Source organism: Calypte anna, chromosome Z, assembly GCF_003957555.1.
Source record: "Calypte anna isolate BGI_N300 chromosome Z, bCalAnn1_v1.p, whole genome shotgun sequence".
NCBI classification, from domain to species: domain Eukaryota; kingdom Metazoa; phylum Chordata; class Aves; order Apodiformes; family Trochilidae; genus Calypte; species Calypte anna.
Window position 1 is genome coordinate 47,753,023 of NC_044274.1, and position 22,162 is coordinate 47,775,184.

Sequence of the window (22,162 nt, forward strand, 5' to 3'; positions counted from 1 at the left end):
TAAACCTGTTTTTGCTCTCACTTGATCAAAGTCCTCCTCTGATCCTTCAGTTTTCAGAAAAGATACTAAACTGTTTGATCAGCTATTCTGGATGTAGTATCTGGACCCACACTCTTTGCTAGGTATTTGCAGAATAGCTGGAAGTCTGTGTTCAGGTTAGGGTTTGATGGTGACAGCCAATTAAAACTTGGGGATGGCAACAGTTTGAACCAGGAGCTGCAGTACCATCATTCTGTTTTCCATCCAGTAACAAAAACTTTAAAGTAACACCTATTTTTCTTACATCTTTTTTATTTCTCTGTCCCCACCCAATGTTCCTAGGAGGAAAGAAACAAGTAAGCACAGTGAGACAGTTTCTTCTGTGGCTGAAGGGTTATGGATCAATGTCAGCACCCCTGAACAGAGCAGAAGTTGCAACAGTGAGGGAAGGGAGAATCAGGAATTGCATTAGGAGCATCCCTCTCCTCTCTGGCAGAGCCCTTGAAAGACTCGAGCAAGTGCTTCTGGCTGGTGTTCAGAGGGTTAAAGCAATGACCAGATAGCAGCCTTTTGGCACCAAGCTCCTCCTCAGCAGAAGGAAGGATATAGCTGTATGAACAGCCTGCTTAACAATGGCTCACATGTCCCCGGGGAACCGCCTGCAAATAGATTTCATCTTGCTTTCTCTTGTACTTTTCAGAGCTTCCTGTTTTCTCACGGTCCTTTTGGACAGTTTACAGTCTTTCTCCCTCTCCCTCTCTCTTTGAGGAAAGGAACACCCTTCTTATGAAGAAAAAAAAAAAAAAAAGAAGAATGCAAGGGAAGGAGAGCACAGCAGTAGCCTTTCAACTTCACCACATGCAATGGTTTTCTTTACCTTTTTTCTCACAGCAAAAGAAAACATGAAGTTTTCCTATGTGTCTAATCACAGCTAAGCACAGACTATCTGAAGTGAGAGAGTCTCAAATCGTTGTCCCTTCTGTTTCCTTATCCAGCTGCAGCCTACATCTGTGTTTGACTTTTCTCTGAAGAGTGAACTTCTCTGTGGCATTTAGAGACCTATGCCTGTGATGCCTTGTTTATTTCTATTTCAATAAAAACACTGAAGAGTTCTGAAAGAGTTGCACCCACTGGTGAAATGGTGCTAATTTTGATTTGTAGAGGAAGCTTCTATGAAATTTACAATTTATTTTAATGATGAAGACATCAATGTTTCAGGCCTCCAGTAAAGAATGCAATGAAGTTTTCTGTAGCCCAGCTAAATATAGCTTGCAGCAGATGTTTTGAAATCCTTTTTTTGTCTTATTAAAAATCGTGGGTTTAGATCAGAACTCAAAATCAAACAAAATGAGAGAGGGAAGTCCCTTGGGAAAAACCAGAACAGACTGAAAAATCTAGAGGGGTGATACTTCATGTAATGGCTTAGGACAACAAAATCTGATGTTGAACTTATCCAGCTTTTCTAGCCAACTGCAGCAAAGTCCAAAGTAAACCACGCTGATCCTCTTATCCCAAGATCTCTCGCCTGAGATTTCTGTGTCCCTGAGTGCAAAGGTGCTTTGTGGTGAGTTTTGCTGGACCTCCCTCCCATGCAACCAGCTCAGGGTGATCTTCCACACTCTGCTCATCAGTGCTAAAACCCCTGCTCTGTCACAGAGAAAGATTTTTTACTTCCTAGTAAAACAAACCTTCCTAGTTTGGTTTGCTTACTTAGGCTGTTCTTCAAGAACTATCTGCGAACAGAAGCTAGGCCTGCACTGCTGTCTTATAGCACATGAGCCCAAACCCTCCTCTGTTCACTCTCTTTACCATGAACTTTAATCTGAAAGTCATCTTCAGCCTTCCAAAAAGGGTATGTTATCCACAGACACACAGAGCCATCGCTCTGAAAAACAATTTTCCTATCTACATTTCTTTCGTTTTCCTGCCACACCTCTCCACTCTAGTACCATTTCCTCATGTCCCCAGAGGAGATTTCAGGACAAGAACCCATTACACATCCCTAAGACTATGCTTGACTTTGGGTAATGGAAAACCAACACCCATCATTCAGAGGCACACATTTTTCATGCTGTAAGGACTACCCTTTATGAAGTCCCCTGTCTTTTCATTACCAAGAAAGAAAAAGAAATGTTGCCTTGACAGCAACTGAATAAATGGTTCTACGATTCAACACTCAATACCTTATAAATATATTTGCATGAAGTGCTCTAGCCATGCACTTGGTCAGCCTGATTCTCCTATCAGAAAGCAAAACCTGGTGAGAACAATATAAGGAGATAACTGGAAGCCTAAGAGATGTTAGAGAGGTATTATTATTGGCATTCTTGTAGCCAGAGAAATATTGACATTTCATATGTTGTTCCAGGGGCTGTCAATGTATAATCAGCTTCTGTTCTTCCTTGCAAATTTTCTGTGCTCCTAAGTCCTCCTTCTTTCCTCCTTGTTCCCTCCTAGCATTTTGAGAGTAGGTTTTTTGTGCATTTATTTCCACGAATTTTTTTCATCGGGCGTATCAGCTTTCTTTGAATGCAAAGAATAGACAGTCCTCTTTCCTAAGTGGATGGATGACTCCTGGAATCAGAGATCTTCAAAGACCAGTCATTCCCTGTGACTATATCCTCCCCCTTACACACAGTTTGTTGGACATATCGCTGATAAATTGATTTGCTAGAATGTTCGTTTTAGCAGAATTGTAGAGAGCAAATAATGGAAGAGGACTTTTGTAGCTTAAGCAAGTATTTTTTTACAAGCAAGTGAAAATTTTGAAACCCTCTTTTTACAATATTGACTCAGCTTTAATTTTTATTTAAAAACAATAATCCTATAAATTTTTATATTAGTATACTCTTTCCCTTTTGCCTCAAGAGATGGTTTAAAATGCAATGGATCCACTACTATTTCACCAAGGATCATTCTACTATCTACATTCATCCAGATATTTGAGGTGATGGCTTTGCAATGTTGAATCAAAAACTACTGTAGCAGGCCTTCTTTGCTACCAAAATATATTAAATCAGAATTCAGATTAGACAAAAAAGTTGGTGGAGTAAATAACTCAATAAATGCTCTTTAGTAATTTTCTCCCAGATGAGTGCACTGCTTGATGAGTTTCAATTACTCAGCCAGTGATTCTGGCTCATATAGTAATAAATAATGTTAAAAATACTAAAATAATTTTGTCTAAAATAATTTCAAAAAAATAAAGAGGAAGTAGAAAGCAAACACAGAAGTCTGCAAAGGATGGAAATAGTGACTTGAAAATGAATAAAATTGTAAATCCTGATTAGAAAAGACCATAAGACATGTTATAGCAGAAACTTGCAACACAGATGTCAAAATCTCATGTCTTGAGAATTCATTTGATTTATAAGGGACCAGACTATAAACAACAACAATGAAAAAAAACAAAAACCAAAACCCCTTATTGTTTCATCAAAGGGAAACTTGCAAGATCAATGGCTTGAGCTGGCAGAAGCCTGCTTCAGGGAAAGCTGAGTCATTCCTGCAGCCACATGACTGTTTAAATTCCAGCTTACTCCACCAGAGACTTCGAAACACAGAAGTTGGTAAACAGAAGATAAGAGAATGAGATAAAAATGGAGGAGCAAGAAACAAAGAGAAAAGGACTTTCGTTGTCTAGCTTGAAGTAAAATGTTCAGTAAAATGTGTTTCTGCTTAAGGAGAATTAATATTCTGCTTGACTGTTTCACAGTAATCTTTTACTGGTTTTCTTTTGTATCTCCGTCTCCGCCTGGTGATATTCTTGATTAAAGGCTAGATTTATAAACGACAGACTAAATGGTTTACCAAGGCAGAAAGTTACACTTGGAAATTCAAGCCTTACAGTAACATTCCCTGTTCTAGGGGAATCTTTGACTGCATGTTCCAGTCAACAATACAAAAGAAATAACAGCAGTGCAGCAGGCCCTGGATATATCAGACTCAACCACACAGTCTTTTCTGTAGGATTTTTATTTCTATCTTTAAAAAATGCAATGCAGTCAGAAGGTGTTAGGGGTAAAGTTTAGATGAGTAGGTTCTATTTACTTTTAAAATGTTCTTGCAGTACCTTTTTGAAATAATAATTTTCATTTTTCTTGTTTTTTACAGCTGTGTGGAAAGGAATTTAACAGAATGCACAATTTAATGGGACACATGCACTTGCACTCAGACAGTAAACCTTTCAAGTGCCTCTATTGTCCCAGCAAATTCACCTTGAAAGGAAACCTAACCAGACACATGAAAGTCAAACATGGAGTCATGGAAAGAGGATTTCATTCTCAAGGTAATGTTTTTCAGTAAGGTTATTCTCTAATAGATTAGACAATATATATCAATAAACCCAAATCGTCTTCATACCACAGATTCATGACTTTGCTGCATCCATACAATGCTACTGGAAGGGATTAAAACCCATAAGCCTGGGAGGTTGTTGTTAAATACCTCTATTACTCCCAGTACTAGAGATCAGGGAGCAGACTGTCGTGGCCCTTGCCTCAAACACCTTTCAGATTGGATATAACACAGTGGTACAGACCAAGATGCAGGAGTAAATGGATTCAAAAGGAGGCAGTAATTATGATCACAAAAGAAATAATTTTAGCTCACTAAGCTGCTGTCATCAGGTGTTTGGGAGAATCAGGCCAGCAGTGTGGGAGCAGAGGATTTATCAAGCCATTCTTGTAGTTAGGACCAGGCATCTCTATCCATCACTGTGAGAAGATGCAATACCTACAGCACCACCAAGCATCTCCCAGCATGTATGTGGGTACCTTGAGACACAAATGGGAGTAAGCTGGGAAGACTCAGCCTTAGTGAGAATGTGATACATACAGCTGACCCGGAGAACTTTTGAATGACACCATCTACCTGGCTGAAGATGTAGTTCCATTACTTTAAAAAAACTGTTCATGTTTTAAGAGTCTTGACTCCTGGAGGCTGACAGATCATAGTATAGCAGTCATATAAAAGCAGACATTTTTCCCCCAGACACATCTATTAAGGAGTTTATAGTTTTTCTCTCATGTTTAAGACACGCTACAAATCATAAATTCATTCAAAGCTGACAGAAGCAAGAAATCTAGAAGATTTCATTAGCCTTGCTCCTTGCTTGTTGTATTCCTTTCTGGAATGAGAATGGAGGCCTGAATGGTTCTATATCCAGGAGCTTTGGTTTTTCTGTATCATATTGACACAGATGATGTTAGCCAAAGCCATAGGTTTAAGACCCATTTTACAAAGAATCACATCAACAGAAAGAGACATTCTCCCTCATCTTCCTGTCCTCCACCTGCATTTTGTAAAATTAGTCTTGTGTTTGCACACATGCCATTGCTATCTATAGAAGTAGGGGAATTAGGGAGCATTGTTTTGAGAGTTTGCCTATCCAAGATATTTTGCTTGTTAAGACTTTCTGGATAAATAATTCTCTCATGGGAAACATTTCTTGCTTTTCCTCAAATTCAAGCTTCAGGGCATCTGAATATGTTTGTAAAACATATGTCTTATGACGTTTGGCATAAGATTTACGAAGACCCTAACTGGTAAAGAGATAAATGGTCCTTTTTTTCCTTTAAGTCTCCTGCTGCACCATGCTAGTTACACAACTACTTGTAGTTAGAGACAGACTTTTTGAGTGCACTTCAGCCCTTGAGTCTTATCAGACAAAACACAATCTGTAATGGCTGCACCTTGCTCACAGACCATGTTGACAAATACAACCTGTTGCAAAGGATAAGCTTTATCAAGTGAGACTACATACCTCCTGCAGAAACTGGATTCATTACTGACCCAACACCAAACTAAAATCAGCAAGTGGATTAGTAGTTCTTGTAGATAATTGCTTTTGGGTGAATTTTACACCTGGTACTGTCACTGTGCTTTTAATTAGGATGTACTACGTCTGCAGTGTGTGAATATTCTTTGGTTCATCCTAACGCCCAGAGCACATTAGAGCCCAACGATTCCTCCTAGGTAATGTCTGGATTTCCAGCAAGAGAGAAAATTGTCAAACACAAAACCAAACCAGGTCCAGGACTACACTCAGACTTGTACTGCACTGCTGAAAATCGTGATTTGTTTAGAGTGATTCCCTCAAGGCTAAGCAAAATGCTTAAGCATGGCATCCTAGTGCAGAGATTTTCAGTGCCACGAGTGTCTCCTTGGTCAATGAAAGAAGAAAAATTAAGGAGAGCAGAGGCTGTTGTAGATTGTTGAAACTTACTTGTCGTTTCGTTTTTAAGTAGTAATTTTGAGTGAGTGTGTTCATAGAACAAACATGTTAATATATTATTAGTCTCATCCACTCCTCTGGGAAAAAATGTTCAAAACTTGGGACCTTTTGTATACTCTGTGATGCTTTAGATCAAAGTTTTCATTATAAAAACTATAGCAAGGAGGAAGTGGGTCCGTTCATTAGCAAAAATAGTTTACAAGAGGCCAGACCACATCACTTCTATTCCTCGGCTCTTTATCAAGTGTCTGGCATGGAAAGCACTAGGTTTTGTGTCATTTGACCTGGCCGTGTCTAGTATAGAATAGTACTTCTTTCAATATCATCTCAGAGGAATTGCCATGAGATATAAACAATAAAGTACTTGTCCATAGCTGAGTGGAAGACAAAGGTAAAGTATGAAACAGAAGGTCTTCTCATGCTTTGTTTTTTTAACCAGGTATCACATAGTAAATTTTCCTGTATGTAAGCTGTTCCTTTTCTTCTCCCCTCGAATCACTGAAAGGTTTTGGAAGAGGAAGAATTGCTCTGTCCCAGACAAATGTCTTGAGAAGCTTGGAACAGGAAGAGCCCTTTGATCTTTCCCAGAAAAGCCAAGGGAAGGGAATCTCATTTCATTCAGATGGAGAGAGTGCCAAGGGAAGCTCATGCCATGAAGAAGAGGAAGACAACTGCTATGAGGCTGAGCAGTACAGCCCTGCCATGTACCACCATGATGACAGCAAGATGTACGTGGCTCAAGATCTGTCTGGCAAACCTGAGTGCATGATGAAGGACTTTAGAGAGTCCTACTGCAAAGAAAAGGAAGAATTGCTGAGTGGGGGAGGACTGGAGAAAAGAAGAGGAAATTCAGACAAACAGGAGGGCCAAGGAGAGCGAGACCTTGCAAACAGCAAAGAACACCTCAGCTTTAGATCCTTGGAAAAGGCCAGACTAGGCCACTCTCTCTCTGATTACTTGTATTTCAAGCACAGGAACAAAAGTTTAAAAGAATTGCTAGAAAGAAAAATGGAAAAGCAAACAATGCTGATAGGCATTTAAAATGGGCATTTCAAAAGATCTGGAAAATGGGAACCAGATCATTTTTACCGTAAGCTATAATTTACCAAAACCTGGAAGTTTGTAGTAGTCTTTAGAAAGAAAAGAGCCAAATTAATAAAAGTATTTTAAGGTGGACCACAAACATTAAAAAAGTAAAAGTAGTCCAAGGTCACTAAGAAATGCAATAGATAGAAACCAATAACATTTTTATGCTTACATTTTGATGTACAAGCAGACGATGGGGTGGGTATAGAAGTTTATTTTCTTTTATCTGGGGTGGTAGAGACATATACGTGATTCTCTAGTTCTCAAAAAAACAGTTTGATTTATTATCTGACTAAATATACATGAACACTTCTAACCATATGTCTCAAAAAAACCTGAAAATACTAAATATTCCATGGTATAAACCAGAGTACTATTACGTACTTTGTGTGTGTAATGTGGATGTGCACAAAGGTGCTGTCACTTCCAGAACTAACACAGTCCAAATACTTTAATTTGCTGAAGTGACTGTTAGTTCTGTAAGTTACAATGGGAAATGGGAAACAAAGTAAGAATAAAATCTAATGACTTGTGAGATAGTGAAGGGCAGCTCTCTGAGGCTTTGCAAGGACTGGAATTTATTATGGTCACAGAACCTTTTTGTCTTGCACAAGAGATGTTTATGCCTTGCAATGTTTCAGTTAGTATGGGAGCAATCAGCAGTTCTTCAAGAGAAATAGCATGGACTCTGTTGATATTTTATTTTACTGTCTGCTCAGACCAATAAATCTAACGAGCAGTAGAATGTAAAATCTGCAAGTCTTGCATGAAGTAATATGAGTACTGTAATTGAGAAAAAGATGCAATTTTGCCACTTATGTCTTCAGTTTATCTTGGCTAGTGAGGATAATTTTGAAATATACAGGCATGATCAGGTTTTATTTTAGAATGTATACAAAAAAAAGAGCCCTGACAGGGCAAGCTGCACCTCACAGAGGAAAACTGGTTTTGGCTTTCCTCTTACTGGAGACAGAATTTTTATCTTATCAACATGGCTTGACAAGTAAGCTCGAGGCCTTTATGAATAATTCTACTCACTTTGTTATTACTGAGTGATTCCCAGCTTTTCATCCTCTAATTCCCGTATGATTACATGTTCATAACAAAGATGCATATTCCATTAAGCACAGTCTATTAATTGATGAATAATTTCACCACCATCTGTATCTTCAAGACAGGTGACAAACAGCCCCATACCATCCTTATAAAGAAATAAAGACTTAGCCAGTAATTTAATTACATCTATATCACTCTAGCATTCCTCCTCAAACAGTTAAAATCCATATATACGGCACCTTTTTTTCAAATATTACTTCCTTCTGCACTTATCTATGAATTTCTTGATTTGAAATGCCTTGCTATCATTCTTGCTATATCTATAGCAAGTTATAATTAAATATAGTCATATACTTAAGGCTTTCTAAGGCTAGAGACAAGTAACTGCTTGCTACTTGTCTGCCATCATAAATAATAACCTAATGATGCTCAGACCTACCACTTAATCAGTGTTCATAGGGCAGAAGCCCTTATTTGTCATATAAAACTAGCTTTGTGTAGTCTGAGATTGCAGAGAGTGGTTTCATTTTTCAGAGCTTAAACATGACATAATGAATAATCTGAATGAAAAGCAGAAAAAGCTATTGATAAAGAAGCCATAACATATGGGTGACTCTTCTAAATGTAATTAACTACAGCTGATGTACATACTTCTTTCAAATAAAAAGAGTATACCCTGCTGAAGCTGAATGTAGGTCACTTCAGGCCTAGAATTAATGGTATCTTTCAAAATGAGGTGCATTTCAGACGTAAATAGCCATGTTTTTCAGAGATTAGCTGTTTTATTACGTACATTCCGCTTTCTTGCTTCCATAGCAAGATATTGCCTCTTGAAAAAGGAGCCATTTTCTTTCAAGGAAGACACTGTGATCAAGCAGAAGAGCACAATAACTTTCAGAGTAATGTGTGTAACTGCATTCTTTCTTAACCCAGAAGGGAAAAGCTGAGCTAGAAATTCAGCACGGTCTGAGATTGTCTCTTAGAAATGGGAGAAAGTCCTTTTGTTACCTTCTTGGTAATATCTTTTCTCTGCCAAACAAAGGCTCCAGTTTGAGAACATGTACAATCAAGAGCTGGGAGACATTGACTCTTAGAAGTGTCTCTCTCAAGGTGTTACATTTTCCACCTGTATATGATTCAAGATCAGTTCGCTCCACCTTTGCAGCCATAATTGTTCCTATAGTAAGAGGAATAAGCAAAGAATCAGGAACTTGGTTGCAATTTCTAGGATTTCTAGATTATGTGGATAAATTGAACTTAACAAGTCCCTTCACTTTTGTGGTGGGTAAAGCAGAAAGGCATGCAGCTCTTCCTTTGCAAAATGCTGTTGTCTATGCATTGGGGAGTGTTATGGGACACCTAGACAGTCCTCACCAAGAAAGAGGTAAATTACATATCAACAGCACTTCAGGCAAATGAAGCAAAGGAGACATTTACAGCAGATCTCATCCCTCAGTAGATAATATCATAACCACAAAAATTATGTCTACTGGAAGTATTCAGTCCAGAGTTCCCCTAGAAACTATCTAAGAGAAAGTGCCAGACATGTTCCTAGGAGGAAATAACTGCAAACAGTTCTGGGCTGTCTGAATAGTTAACCCACTTTCAACACCATCACTGCAACCCATTTGTCTACTTCTATAATCCCACTTCTCCTTAGAGCCAAAGTAACTACCAACCACATACATTCAGGTGAAAAGGAGTAGACATCCCCAGAATGGCAATACTATTTGGGAATAGTTCATAATGTGAATCCCTTTGAGTGTATTCTTCCTAGAAAGCTGAGAACAGTCCATCACAATGAGGCCTTTGAGACTGTGCCCAGTCATAGTCACACTAAGCTAATTCACAAACATTCAAGCCTAATTCATATTAGAATAGTAAAGAACTCATTTAAAACCTTAACTCACCAGTCAGAGGAATTGCAAACAACAACTATGGTTGAGGTAAGGAGACAGTGCCAAGTGACCCCAAGCAAAAAGATTAGGAGATGATTGTCCTCCCTTCTGCAGAACATAATGGAGCTGGGTCTAAGACACTTGCTACAAAGAGGCCTCTAGGGACAAATCAGAAGTGAAATAACAGTCTTTATTGTGAAGCACCTTGCTTTTCAAACAGAAGTTATTTTTCACGCTATTTATATTGGCACTGTTTCGGGAACAGACAGTAACAGCCTTTGCTTTTTAATAGCTTTGAAAATGCTTTATAGAAATTTGCTCTCATAATGAAGTTATTTCCCACTTCTAATTTTCTAGGGATTAGCTTCCTTGTTTTGCTTTGAACAGAGGTCCTGCAGGAACGCTGCCTGTGTCCTGGACCTCAGGGGATATTTTTTTCTTTTTTTTCTACTTCCTAGTCTGAATCTATCTACCTTCTTCTTGCTATGCTGTTATAAAAACAACCCCATGGTTATCTGTCTCTTCTCTGATCCAAAATCTATTTGGATTTTCAGCTGGTAACACATAAAATTAAACCCTGTCTCCTCTTGGAGAGCACCAAAACAAATAAGAGTGGCCACAAACTCACACAACTGAGATGCTTTCCAGACTCAGAGAAGCTGAGATGCTTCAAGAAGTGATGCTGAGGAAAAATAAATTGGCAATTTCATAATGAGTCTGAGCAAGTGAAGGCATGTGGTTTGTTATAATTAGAGCTTATCCACTGTTAAGGGCAGAAGGGAAAATTCTGCAAGAGTATAATAGAGTAGGTGGATGAAAAATAAAAAATCTGCCTAGTAAAACCTAAGGGCAAAAAAATACAACATGTTTACTGAGAAAGTGAGGTTCTAGGTGACACTGGAATAAGCTGTTTTGAACCTGGCCACTAGGACTCAGCAATCTTTTTGTGAACCAGAGCAGTCCAGGCTGCTGGGCAGCCTTCAGTCTGTGAAAGCAAAGACGGGTGCTCTGTGTTAAGCATCTCAAAGGATAAAACACTTAATGACAGTAGTGTAAGAGAAGTCTATCCTGTGTTTTGTCCTGCAAAGCAAGTTTCTGGAAAGACCAAGTAATGCTACTGCACCCACCTTTTTTCAACTCTCTGTTGGTTTACCAGCTATTCTCCAATTTCTCTCTTCATGTGGTGCTGCTGAACTCTGCTGTTATGAGTGTACAATTAAGAAGTAATATAAGTACTATATTTATTATTTGAAGAAGGTTTTAATAATTGTTAACCATTTTTGGAAATAATCATGCCTGCTTAGCTGGACAAGATGCAACAGAGCTAACACTTTGTACTCTTAACAGATTCTGCAAATAATGTGGTGTATATTTATTTCATATACAACAATGCATTCCTATTTAAAGCCCTGACTCAAAAAATGGATCAGCTGTCTGTGATTAGTTAGTTTCTGTCTTTCTATCTCAATAATACAAGCATGTACGATGTATTGTATTAATTTAAGCAAATAAATATGTACTGAAGAAGCTGCTGTGCTTTGTATTGAAATGGGTCTGGAGTTCTTGGCACTCTACTCTACTCTTTTGACACCGTCTCCCACAGCATCCTCCTGAAAAAGCTGGCAGACCACAGCTTGGACAGGAGCACCCTGTGCTGGGTTGAGAACTGGCTGGAGGGCCGGGCCCAGAGAGTGGTGCTGAATGGGGCAGCATCCAGTTGGCAGCCGGTCACTAGTGGTGTCCCCCAGGGATCAGTGTTGGGCCCGGTTCTGTTCAATATCTTCATTGATGATCTAGATGAGGGCATTGAGTCCATCATCAGCAAATTCGCAGACGACACTAAGCTGGGGGGGAGTGTGGATCAGCTGGAAGGCAGGAGGGCTCTGCAGAGGGACCTGGACAGACTGGAGAGTTGGGCTGATTCCAACAGGATGAGGTTTGACACGGCCAAGTGCCGGTCCCGCACTTTGGCCACAACATCCCCAAGCAGCGCTACAGGCTGGGGATAGAGTGGCTTGAGAGCAGCCAGACAGAAAGGGACCTGGGAGTCTGGATTGACAGGAAGCTGAACATGAGGCAGCAGTGTGCCCAGGTGGCCAAGAAGGCCAATGGCATCCTGGCCTGTATCAGGAACAGCGTGGCCAGCAAGTCCAAGGAAGTGATTCTGCCCCTGTACTCAGACCTGGTGAGGCCACACCTCGAGTACTGTGTCCAGTTCTGGGCCCCTCAGTTCAGGAAGGATATCGAGGTCCTGGAGCAGGTCCAAAGGAGGGCAACCAGGCTGGTGAAGGGACTCGAGCACAGACCCTATGAGGAGAGGCTGAGGGAGCTGGGGCTGTTCAGCCTAAAGAAGAGGAAGCTCAGGGGAGACCTCATCACTCTCTACAACTACCTGAAGGGAGGTTGTAGCCAGGTGGGGGTTGGTCTCTTTTCCCAGACGACTTTCAACAAGACAAGAGGGCACGGTCTTAAGTTGTGCCAGGGGAAGTTTAGGTTAGATATTAGGAAGAATTTCTTTATGAAGAGAGTGATCAAGCATTGGAATGGGCTGCCCACTGAAGTAGTGGATTCTCCATCCCTGGAGATATTTAAAGAGAGACTGGATGTGGCACTCAGTGCCATGGTCTAGCAACCACAACAGTGGCTCAAGGGTTGGACTCGATGATCTCTGAGGTCCCTTCCAACCCAGCCAATTCTATGATTCTATGATTCTACCTTTTTTATCTAGTAAACACATGGGGCTGTTCTGACAAGGTCATACTTTACTCAGCTACACTGCAAAGAGGTCCTCTTCATAAAGGGAAACTTAAATCAATGATGGAGAAATAGTTAGAAGACAAGGGAAGGAGAGCTCAGGAGAGCTGCCAGATGCTTTGAGGTAGAGCAGTCAATTTATTATTACAGGCTTCAGGAAGAACATAAAGAATGCTCTGGAATGATGATGGTATTTATTAAGTTGGCCTCCAACAAGCTAAAAAATGAAGATGTAGCCCTTATTGTAAAGATGTTTCAAAGATCTCCATCATGTGAAGAAAAAACAAAAAGAAAACCAAAAACCAACCAAACAAAAACCCACAAAAAACAAAAACCAAAACCAAACCAAAAGAAAAAACCCCGTAGCTCTCACAAGATTGAAATCAACAAAGTAGGAAGTAGGAATACCTTTATTACTCTAGGACTAAGCAGAAAACTGAACTCAGAAGGTCAGAGTAAAATGGAATCATAGAATAGTTTGGGAGGGATCTTAAAGATCATCTAGTTCCAACACCTCTACCTAGACTGGGTTGTTCATAGTCCTGTCAAGTCTGGCCTTGAATTCTTCCATGGAGGGTGTACCCACAACTTCCCTGGGCATCCTGTTTCAGTATCTTTTTCTAGTGGAAAGCATCACTGATAATTGATGAGTTAACCCTTGGATTTTTTTGTTTTAATGAGATCCTGGTGGAACTGGCATCATCACATTTCACAGAAAACATTTTAAGCTGTTTCTGAGCACTCAGAAAAAGCAACTGGAATGATGGCTGTAAAATAACTCTAGTACTGAAAAAAATAGAGATACTCAATTTCTGATTCCCAGTGGTACACATTTTAAAAAACACTTGAAGGCTTACACAAACACTAGAAATACATGTAAGCGGTGATATGAAGGAGAACTAAGATTTTTTTTCTTTCCTTACTTTGTTTTTCTCTCTTCTATTTTGATTACAGGTAGCAACCACTATGAAGGTTATAAACTACCTCTGCTTGAGGAGGATATGTTAGGACTACTGTCTTAGGACTGTCATGTTCCAAAGGCTGGAAATGTGGAGGCTTTTGTTGGATCCCACCAAGACAAAATAAAGATAACACATTATTGGGTGCAATTATACAACTTTATTGAACATACACAGAACTTGTAGGCATTAAAATTGTAGCTTTTACAGACAAACAATAACCACAAAACCTAGTTGTATAGAGAAATAGAAAGGAAAATAAAATAAAATAAAATAAATAAAATAAAATAAAATAAAACCAAATAACAAAAGAGAAAGAAGGAGAAAGTTGTAGAAGTAGATAACAGAAAATTACCTGTCCTAGATCCAAAACTGGATGAGCCTATGGGGGAGGGAGTGAGGGAGGCAGAGGGTATTAATGAAACTGCCCTCCAAAGCCCAACATCCCAGCTTCTTCTTTTATAGGCCTTTTTTGATCAAGCAATTGTTTCACAATGATGAGTAAGGGTGGTTGAGACATATCAAATCAAACAACTGGAGCAGACCTCTGGCTCCTTTACTCCTCAGTCGTTCTCTCTACCCTTGTCTCCACATCCAGACCTTAGGCTATGTGCAGGCCATTATTTCCACAGGCACCAGGCAGTCCTTTAGTAATGGTAGCAGCTATTAGTTTGAGGCTCACAATGGTGTTGCCACCACTCCCAGTGAGCCAGTCCCTTAAAATTACAGTGGTGGAAGTGAAAAGAGAGAAGAAGAAAGGGAAATAAGGAAGTTAAAGTGAAGTTACCAGCCAAAGATCCAGCAGTATAAAGTTCTGCTGGGTGGCTACCTCCCCTGCAGTTTGCACCTCTGGTGCTCACTTATGTCTTAAGCAAGCAGAAACTAAGTAGAAGAGAAAGATAATCTCCCAGATGTTCCCAAATGGTTTTCCTATGGCTGTAGTGCAATGGTGAAAGGCCCGCTATATCCGAAATACTTTCTTGGAGACAGCCAGATTAATATTGATGGTAGGACAAAAAGTCATCAGCCATTTAAAGGAAAAACAACCCTAGTTACATACAAATGACATAGTATATCCGTGGGAAAAGTTAGAAAGTTGCTGTCAAGTTGCAGTGCGTTAGACCTTAAACAGATTAAAATTGTAGTTCAGGTAACAAGGCTGCATATACAACCTCTTGCCAAATTTGCCTCATTAATACAAATTAATTACATTAATGCAAATTAATTAATACTATGGCTTATATAGTGTGATGCAGCTAAATGTATTTGCCTGCTGGCTCATGGTACAAAAATCTGATCTCAAAACACACGCAAGGTGCTAGTTGTTTCAGCACTTGTAATTAATGAAACACTAACATCACAACCAGTTTCCAGATATGATATGAATGGTTTGTTGGCTCATACAGTATATATATCCCTAGTGATCAGCCCACCAGCTGAACAGCCACTTTGTGAATACAACTTCTGGTGCTCTACCATTCTGTTTACCCTGTCTGAAAATATACTGTATATCCAATCCAATCATAGAAATTATTTAATTTGGATTGAATCAGACACCATTCCCTTTCAATGGATTGTTTCTTGGGTTGAAAAAGCTTACGTAGTGTGAGCTTTTGCTTTCAATAAGCCTCTGTAATTTTAGATCAGTGGAGAATGCTGGTTTGTGTTCTGGGAGCTGGGATTGTTGGTACTGTACTTCTTTCAGTACTTAAGTACCTTTACAGTTCTGAATGGAAAATCATGAAGGAATATGTTATAATCAGGACACTAATGAGCCAACTGAAAGATGGGGTGCAATAAAATGAGAATGGTGGAGTTGTGTGGAAAGAAGAAATGTGTTTCTACACAGCAGACACTTATTATAAAATTAGAGGAAATGGGAACAGTATAAAGGTGACAGACAAGGCGTCACAGAAATGTGTCTAAAATAAATACAGTGGCACATATAAAATCAGAAAAAGTAACTATAAATACAGCGTGACATTTTGCCAGAGAGTTCTGCAAGTTGCTTAATCCATTACAGAAAATTATGTTTTCTGCTACAACTATAGGACTTTTCTAGAAACGCTAACTTTTGATCTTTTGTTTCAGAGGCCAAATAATTTATAAAAGTTAGTATATAAAGCATTTGTACAAGAGAGAGGTTCAACTTTCCAGCAAGTCACATAAATAGAATGAAAACTAACAACAATGCTGAAGTTTTGGTGTGAAAAAAGTTACATGAAAACTGAAACAAGGCCGTGCCTAGTGCAATCTATCTTAGAACTCTGTGAGAACAACAGCAAGACTATGTCTGATACAGGTCTGACAAATGCCCATGCAAACACCATGTGGGAGCTTAAAAAGCGATGTGATGTTACTTAAGTGAAAATAAACTAAAAGTTAGCTCCTAATGAGAGCTTTTATTAAACAGTGAATTACTGCACTTCAAGTTCTAAAGCCATAGCATGAAGCAGATTTCACATGAGCAACCAGTTGAGACTAGACACCAGAAGAACTAATGCTACTCTGAAATACTTCCTACAGAAATATCTGATGTTCTTCATGATACAACAGCAGGTCTCAGTCTTGTTACCTTCGCTCTGCAGGAGGCATCCACCCCACAGCCAGACAGGAGGATGGATCATGGGAAGGGGTTTGCAAATCTCACCCACTCCAATGCAGTTAGTCCCTTTTAATAATATCCCCAGGTTAAGCAAACCTGCCTAATTTCACTCTGAAAGGGATGAGGAATGCTTGTGCAGCCTCTTCCACCCACTCCTCTGTAACATGCAGCTGCAGATCAAATACATTTTAAATAGCTGCACCCATTTTAATAGTGAACATATGATGAGGACATCCCCTAACCTGCCTGATTTCTGCAGTGAGGTCTGTAGGCCTTCCACCTGAATTATAGCAGCACCAAACCCTATACAGCATGAAACCATTCAACAGCTCATACCCCGCTGGAGAGAGTAGAGTTTTTCATTTCCATTGCAACAAAAGTGTCATTGCAGGAGTCCAATAACCTTGCAAATGGTTTGACCTGGTATCTTCAGTTTCTTCCAGTCACATACTTCCAGGTGTGTTTTTCCAGTTTTTTAGCTCTGCATTTTTAGGCTTCTTCATAGAACTAATTTTTGTGTAGATCTTACCATGCATTCTGAGGGCATTAATTACAAGTGATTGATTGTGTGCATTTCTGACAGATGGTGGCAAACCAGCATATTATGCTTTCTTATGCCTCTATTTTTTATTTTGTATTTTTAGAAAATGTTTCCTCTTTTCCATTTTACTTTTTCTGATAAACTCTCCAGGGCCCTAGTGCATAGACCACTGATCAGTTTCCTAAAGGAAATCCTCAGTATTCAAAGTTCTCTATTCTGAGACCAGTGCTCCAGAGCTATTTCCATCCTTTTCTTACAAAATGCTTGAAAGAAACAAGACTATCCCAGCGTGACAGCCAGACAGAATGACAATCCCAGGTGCACTTCATGTAATTTCCAAGAGTCAGCACCATGACTACTACACATAAGCCATTTCAAAGCAATATGCTGTTTTAAATATTTTATTAAAGTCTTCTGGGGTTGGCACTTTTCAGGTTATGAACTCAATATGTGAGTAATAGCAAGCAGTATGAACATGCAGGTTTACTCATAGTGGACAAAAAGTGTTCATCTCCCATTTATCTTTATAACACTTTCAGCCAGAGTATATTCATAATGCAGATAATTACAATTGTGAGCTCTTACAAAAGCACATGGAAAAAAGATCCCTTCGGGTTGACAGTAACCCCAGAGTCCTGCCAATCAGTCCAACCAGGATATGAAAGGTGGTCTTGTCTCATTCATGTAATTCCAGAAAAACAACTTCATAAAACAACACAGTCAGCAAACCTAGACTGACTATTGTTGTGGAAACGTGGGTTTATAAGTGCACAGTCAAATATCCCTTTGACAAAAATAATCTGCCACCTTTTTTCTGCAGCTCAAGCACCTTACAGGGTGGTCCAAAGGACAACAGCATTTTCTTGTATACTAGAAAATTTTCCCCTTTTAAAGTTTCTGATTTCAACTGTCTCCAAATTTTGACCTTCAAATGTCAACCTGAACTGCCATGAATCAAATAAAAAAAAGTTAGGAGATCAGGTAATGACAGAACAATAATTTTGGAGATCTAGATTGATTGAAAATATAGATATTCTTCCCAATATTAAACACCTTTTAAACTGTATATTAAACATTCCTAAAATTTCTTTCATTTTGGAGGTTCTTTGTAATGTTAATATGAAGAGGCCTAGTTGCCCAGCAAGTAGAAGGCTATCCTACTTTGTTCAAACCTGAAAACCCTCCAAAATAATTTAATATGTAGATCTTCAAGCCTTACCCTGCAGTTATATTTTGTTAAATTATGCTTTCACATTACTGACCCTCCTTCCATTTTCTAAGTCATTTAAGAAGGACCATGCTTGGAGGCAAGGCCACCAAAGCAACCACATCTCCCTCACACTGCACCCCTGCCCTCTCTAGCCAAAGTGTCTCCGCAGCTGGTAGCCCCTAAGGGTTGCATTTTGCAAACTGAGCAGTGAGAAAAAGCATTCCAGCTTGGTGTTATGGGATGCAAGCCATTGCAGTTGGTTTTACAGGAGCAATGTAATGCTTTCCCCTACCATGTTAGAGAGTGACAAGCTTTGAACAGGGCCAACATATCCCAGGACCAAAGTGTCCACACCACAGCTGCCAGGTTTGCCCAGCAGTCCAGAAGAAGACTCCCACTGGTGGGAGAAGGGGATGCAAAAGGTGTACAAAAAGAGAATACACCATGTCTTTGTGTCACCACCACTATGAGTAACCACTGTGGGGCACAAGCCCTTCTCATAATGCCTCCATTAACCATCTGAAAAGGACAAACAGCCCCTCCACTCCTCACTTTTCACTACAGATTTCCAAGACCTTTAACACAAAGTTACATATAAAAACCTCAGTTTTCCCTCCAAGAACTGCAGAAACAGTACTTCTTCCCTTTGGACCCCTGCCTCTCTCCACCTTGTTGCTCCCACTGGCAAATCTCCCTCTCTGAATGGGTGAGCTCACTTGGTTTCCACACTCATGGATGAGCTCAAACCCTTTTTTCTCCTGGTCAGAACCCTCCTTCTCACACTTTGTGTTCTGCTTAATTTTGGGTGTTTCAGTTTAGAACCTGAATGATGTTCTGTAAGGGTGTACAGTTTGTTATTACAGAGCTCTCCTTTGTGAAAGGTGGAATAACACCACTGGCCTCAAGTGCCATCAGGCTGTGCTCCTTGTCTTCTCTAGCAATCTTTTTTTTCCTTCTGCTCTTCTTCCTTTTGATTGATTTTTACTTTTTCCTCTTGGCAGATGCAACTGGCACATCCTGTGTTTAGATGGGAAGTGGTAAGTGGTTGTGTCAGTCAGACTACATGACCAAAAAAAGCATATAGCAGAACTGCATGCCGCTCTAGCTGTGCATCTGAACCATATGTTAAGATTTACTGTGCACAAAAGTAACTGCAGTTTCACGTTTATGGCAGATGTGATTGCATTCTTCATCTTTAGATGAAAGTTTTAATTCACCTGTCTTGAGCCATCCCAGAGATGTTGTTTGTAAAAGGGTAAATATAAAAACCATGATCCACACAAAGGTTGAATTGATGTTCAGAGAACACTTTCACTTTACCATAAACCAATAGTGACAAATATAAGAGTAAAGAGGATTTTATGGAGCCAGGATTTTATTTCAGCACACGTGAACAGCATCCCAGGACTGCTTCTGTCTTTAGTCAACAATAGACTGGGTCTGACAGCCAGAACTGTGGTTGCTTCATCTACTGGCGATGACAGTATCAGCCCAAGCTATGTGCTCACAGGCAGGGCATATACACAGAACTTAAAAATCCACCTAGACCACCTCACAGCTGAGATGGAAATAGCTTTAGCTGTCAGTAAAGGCAGTTGCCTGATGGTTATGCTTTGAGGCCATTAACTGAGGAAGGGATGTACCTAAAACAGGTGCCACTAGACCTTTCAACTTTGAATGCCTGACCAGCTGCCAGGTGGCTATTTACAATAAAAGATAAAACAAAGTTTCTGACAGCCAAACTTCCTTTGCTCTCTCTTCCTCCCCCCATGGCTGAACAGACTCTGATTTGAAAATGCAACTATGCCAGTGTCTGGCTAGACAGCCTTACCCTGGTAAAGTGCAAATCTGACCCAGTTTGACTTGGTGGTTCAATTTTGAATGGCACGCAGCCAGCTTGCTACCAGTTGGGTTATTCATGCTGCAATAGGAAACAATCTTCCTGACATGCAAACTTCCTTCTTCTTCTGCCTGAACAGCAGTGCAGGCAGTCGAAGATGCCAAGCTAGATAAAGAACAATTCGACCCTGTAAAGACAGGGGTCTTGACCCAAGGCTGCACTGCAGCCTCATTGGCTAGCGAGCAGCAAGAAACATCATTACCCATGTCAAATCCTGGAAAGACAGAAAGGAACTCTTGCAACAGACAATTGTTGTTACAGCTACTATGGCTGGACTTACCTCATATTCAGAAGCAATGTGTAATCTCTGATTCTTGGTAAATAAAACGGACCATTGATGTGGAGACCTAAACTGGAATTCAAGGTGCCACTGCAGAGCTTGATTACATTAATCTTGCTGTCAAGATTTCTCACCTGTTAGAAAGGACTTCATCATCTCTGGGCTAAACTGATTATAGAAGACTGGGAATGTTGATCTGCTCAAGGGTATGAAGGAACCTAGACAGGCTGGAGCAATGGGCCAAGGCTAATTCTATGGTGTTCAACAGAGTCAAGTACTGTGTTCTGCACTGCCATCACAAAAAACCCTGGATGGCAGGACCCAGAGAATTGTGCTGAATGGAGTTAAATCCAGTTGGCAGCCAGTCACCAGTGGTGTTCCCCAGGGCTGTTTTGGGGCCTATCTTGTTCATTATCTTTATCAATGATCTAAAAGGGACTGAGGGCTTCCCTGCAAGCCTGCAGAAGACACCAATTCAGGTGGGATTGCTAATCTGCTTGAGGGTAGGAAGGCTCTGCAGAGGGACCTGGGCAGGCTGGATCGATGTGCTGAGGCCAATTGTATGAGGTTCAACAAGGCCAAGAGTTGAGTCCTGCACTTGGGTCACATCAGCCCCATGCAATGCTACAGGCTTGGGGAAGGGTGGCTGGGAATCTGCCAAGAGGAAAAAGACCTGGGGGTGTTCATTGACTGCTGGCTGAATATGAGCCAGCAGTGCGCCCAGGTGGCCAAGAAAGCCACCACTATCCTGGCTGGTATCAGGAATAGTGTGGCCAGCAGGAGAAGGGAAGTGATGGTGCTTCTGTATGATCACACTGGTAATACTACAGTATCAGTACTGTGTTTGGTTCTGAGTTTCTCACTACAAGGAAAACACTGAGGTGCTGGAGCATGTCCAGAGAAGGGCAACAAAGCTGGTGAAGGATCTGGAAAATAAGAGTTATGGAGAGAAGCTGAGGGACATGGAGAAAAAGAGATGGAGGGGAGACCTTATCACTCCTTAACTGAAAGGATGTTGTAGAGAGTTGGGGCTCAGTCTCTTGTCCCAGGTAACAAGCATTAGGAGAAAAGGAAATGGCCTCAAGTTTAGACTGGATATTAAGAAAAATTACTTTACTTAAAGGGTTGTCAAGCACTGGAACAGGCTGCCCAGCAAAGTGATAGAGTCACCATCCTTGGAGGCATTTAGGAGAGGTGTGGATGTAATACTAAGGGACATGTTTTAGTGATGGATATGGCAGTGTTGGGTTAACAGTTGGACTTGATGATCTTAAAGGTCTTTTCCAACCAGAATTAATCTATGATTCTGTGTTCTTCTGGAGGGCTGCTCTGCATTCTCAGGGAGCAGTGCAGGAAGAGAAAGATACGATAACTCCTTCTGCTACTTACATAAATGCACAGTTTGCAAGGATAAAAAAACAAGCAAGTTTTAGATTCTTGAACTGACTCTTTCTGCCAAAGACTGAGATGGACTCGTGGCTGTGCAAAAGAAGCTGCCTTAACAAAAGCAACAGATTTTAGAAAAACAATAGCTAGGAACTAATTATCAGGCATCTCAGGCATATAATTCGCCTTCAGCCGAGACTTTTGAGGTAAAACAAGTTAAACCTGAAGAATTTAGTATTTAAGGTATTAGAGCTCTCTGTTTACAAAGAAAGT

General features: G+C 40.2%; 1 protein-coding gene across 2 annotated transcripts in view; it reads left to right on the plus strand.

Moving 5' to 3' along the window:
• ZNF366 (zinc finger protein 366) overlaps nt 1-11,776 on the plus strand; it is a 35,917-nt gene extending 24,141 nt beyond the window's left edge. Inside the window, exons 5-6 of one of the 2 annotated variants that reach the window (XM_030467535.1) lie at nt 4,093-4,267; nt 6,720-11,776. In XM_030467535.1, coding sequence (XP_030323395.1) covers nt 4,093-4,267; nt 6,720-7,255 — 711 coding nt within the window. In that variant the 3' untranslated portion in view covers nt 7,256-11,776. The remainder of the gene's footprint in view (nt 1-4,092; nt 4,268-6,719) is intronic. The other variant, XM_008503487.2, reaches the window with a different exon arrangement.
• The last annotated feature ends 10,386 nt before the right edge of the window (nt 11,777-22,162 follow it).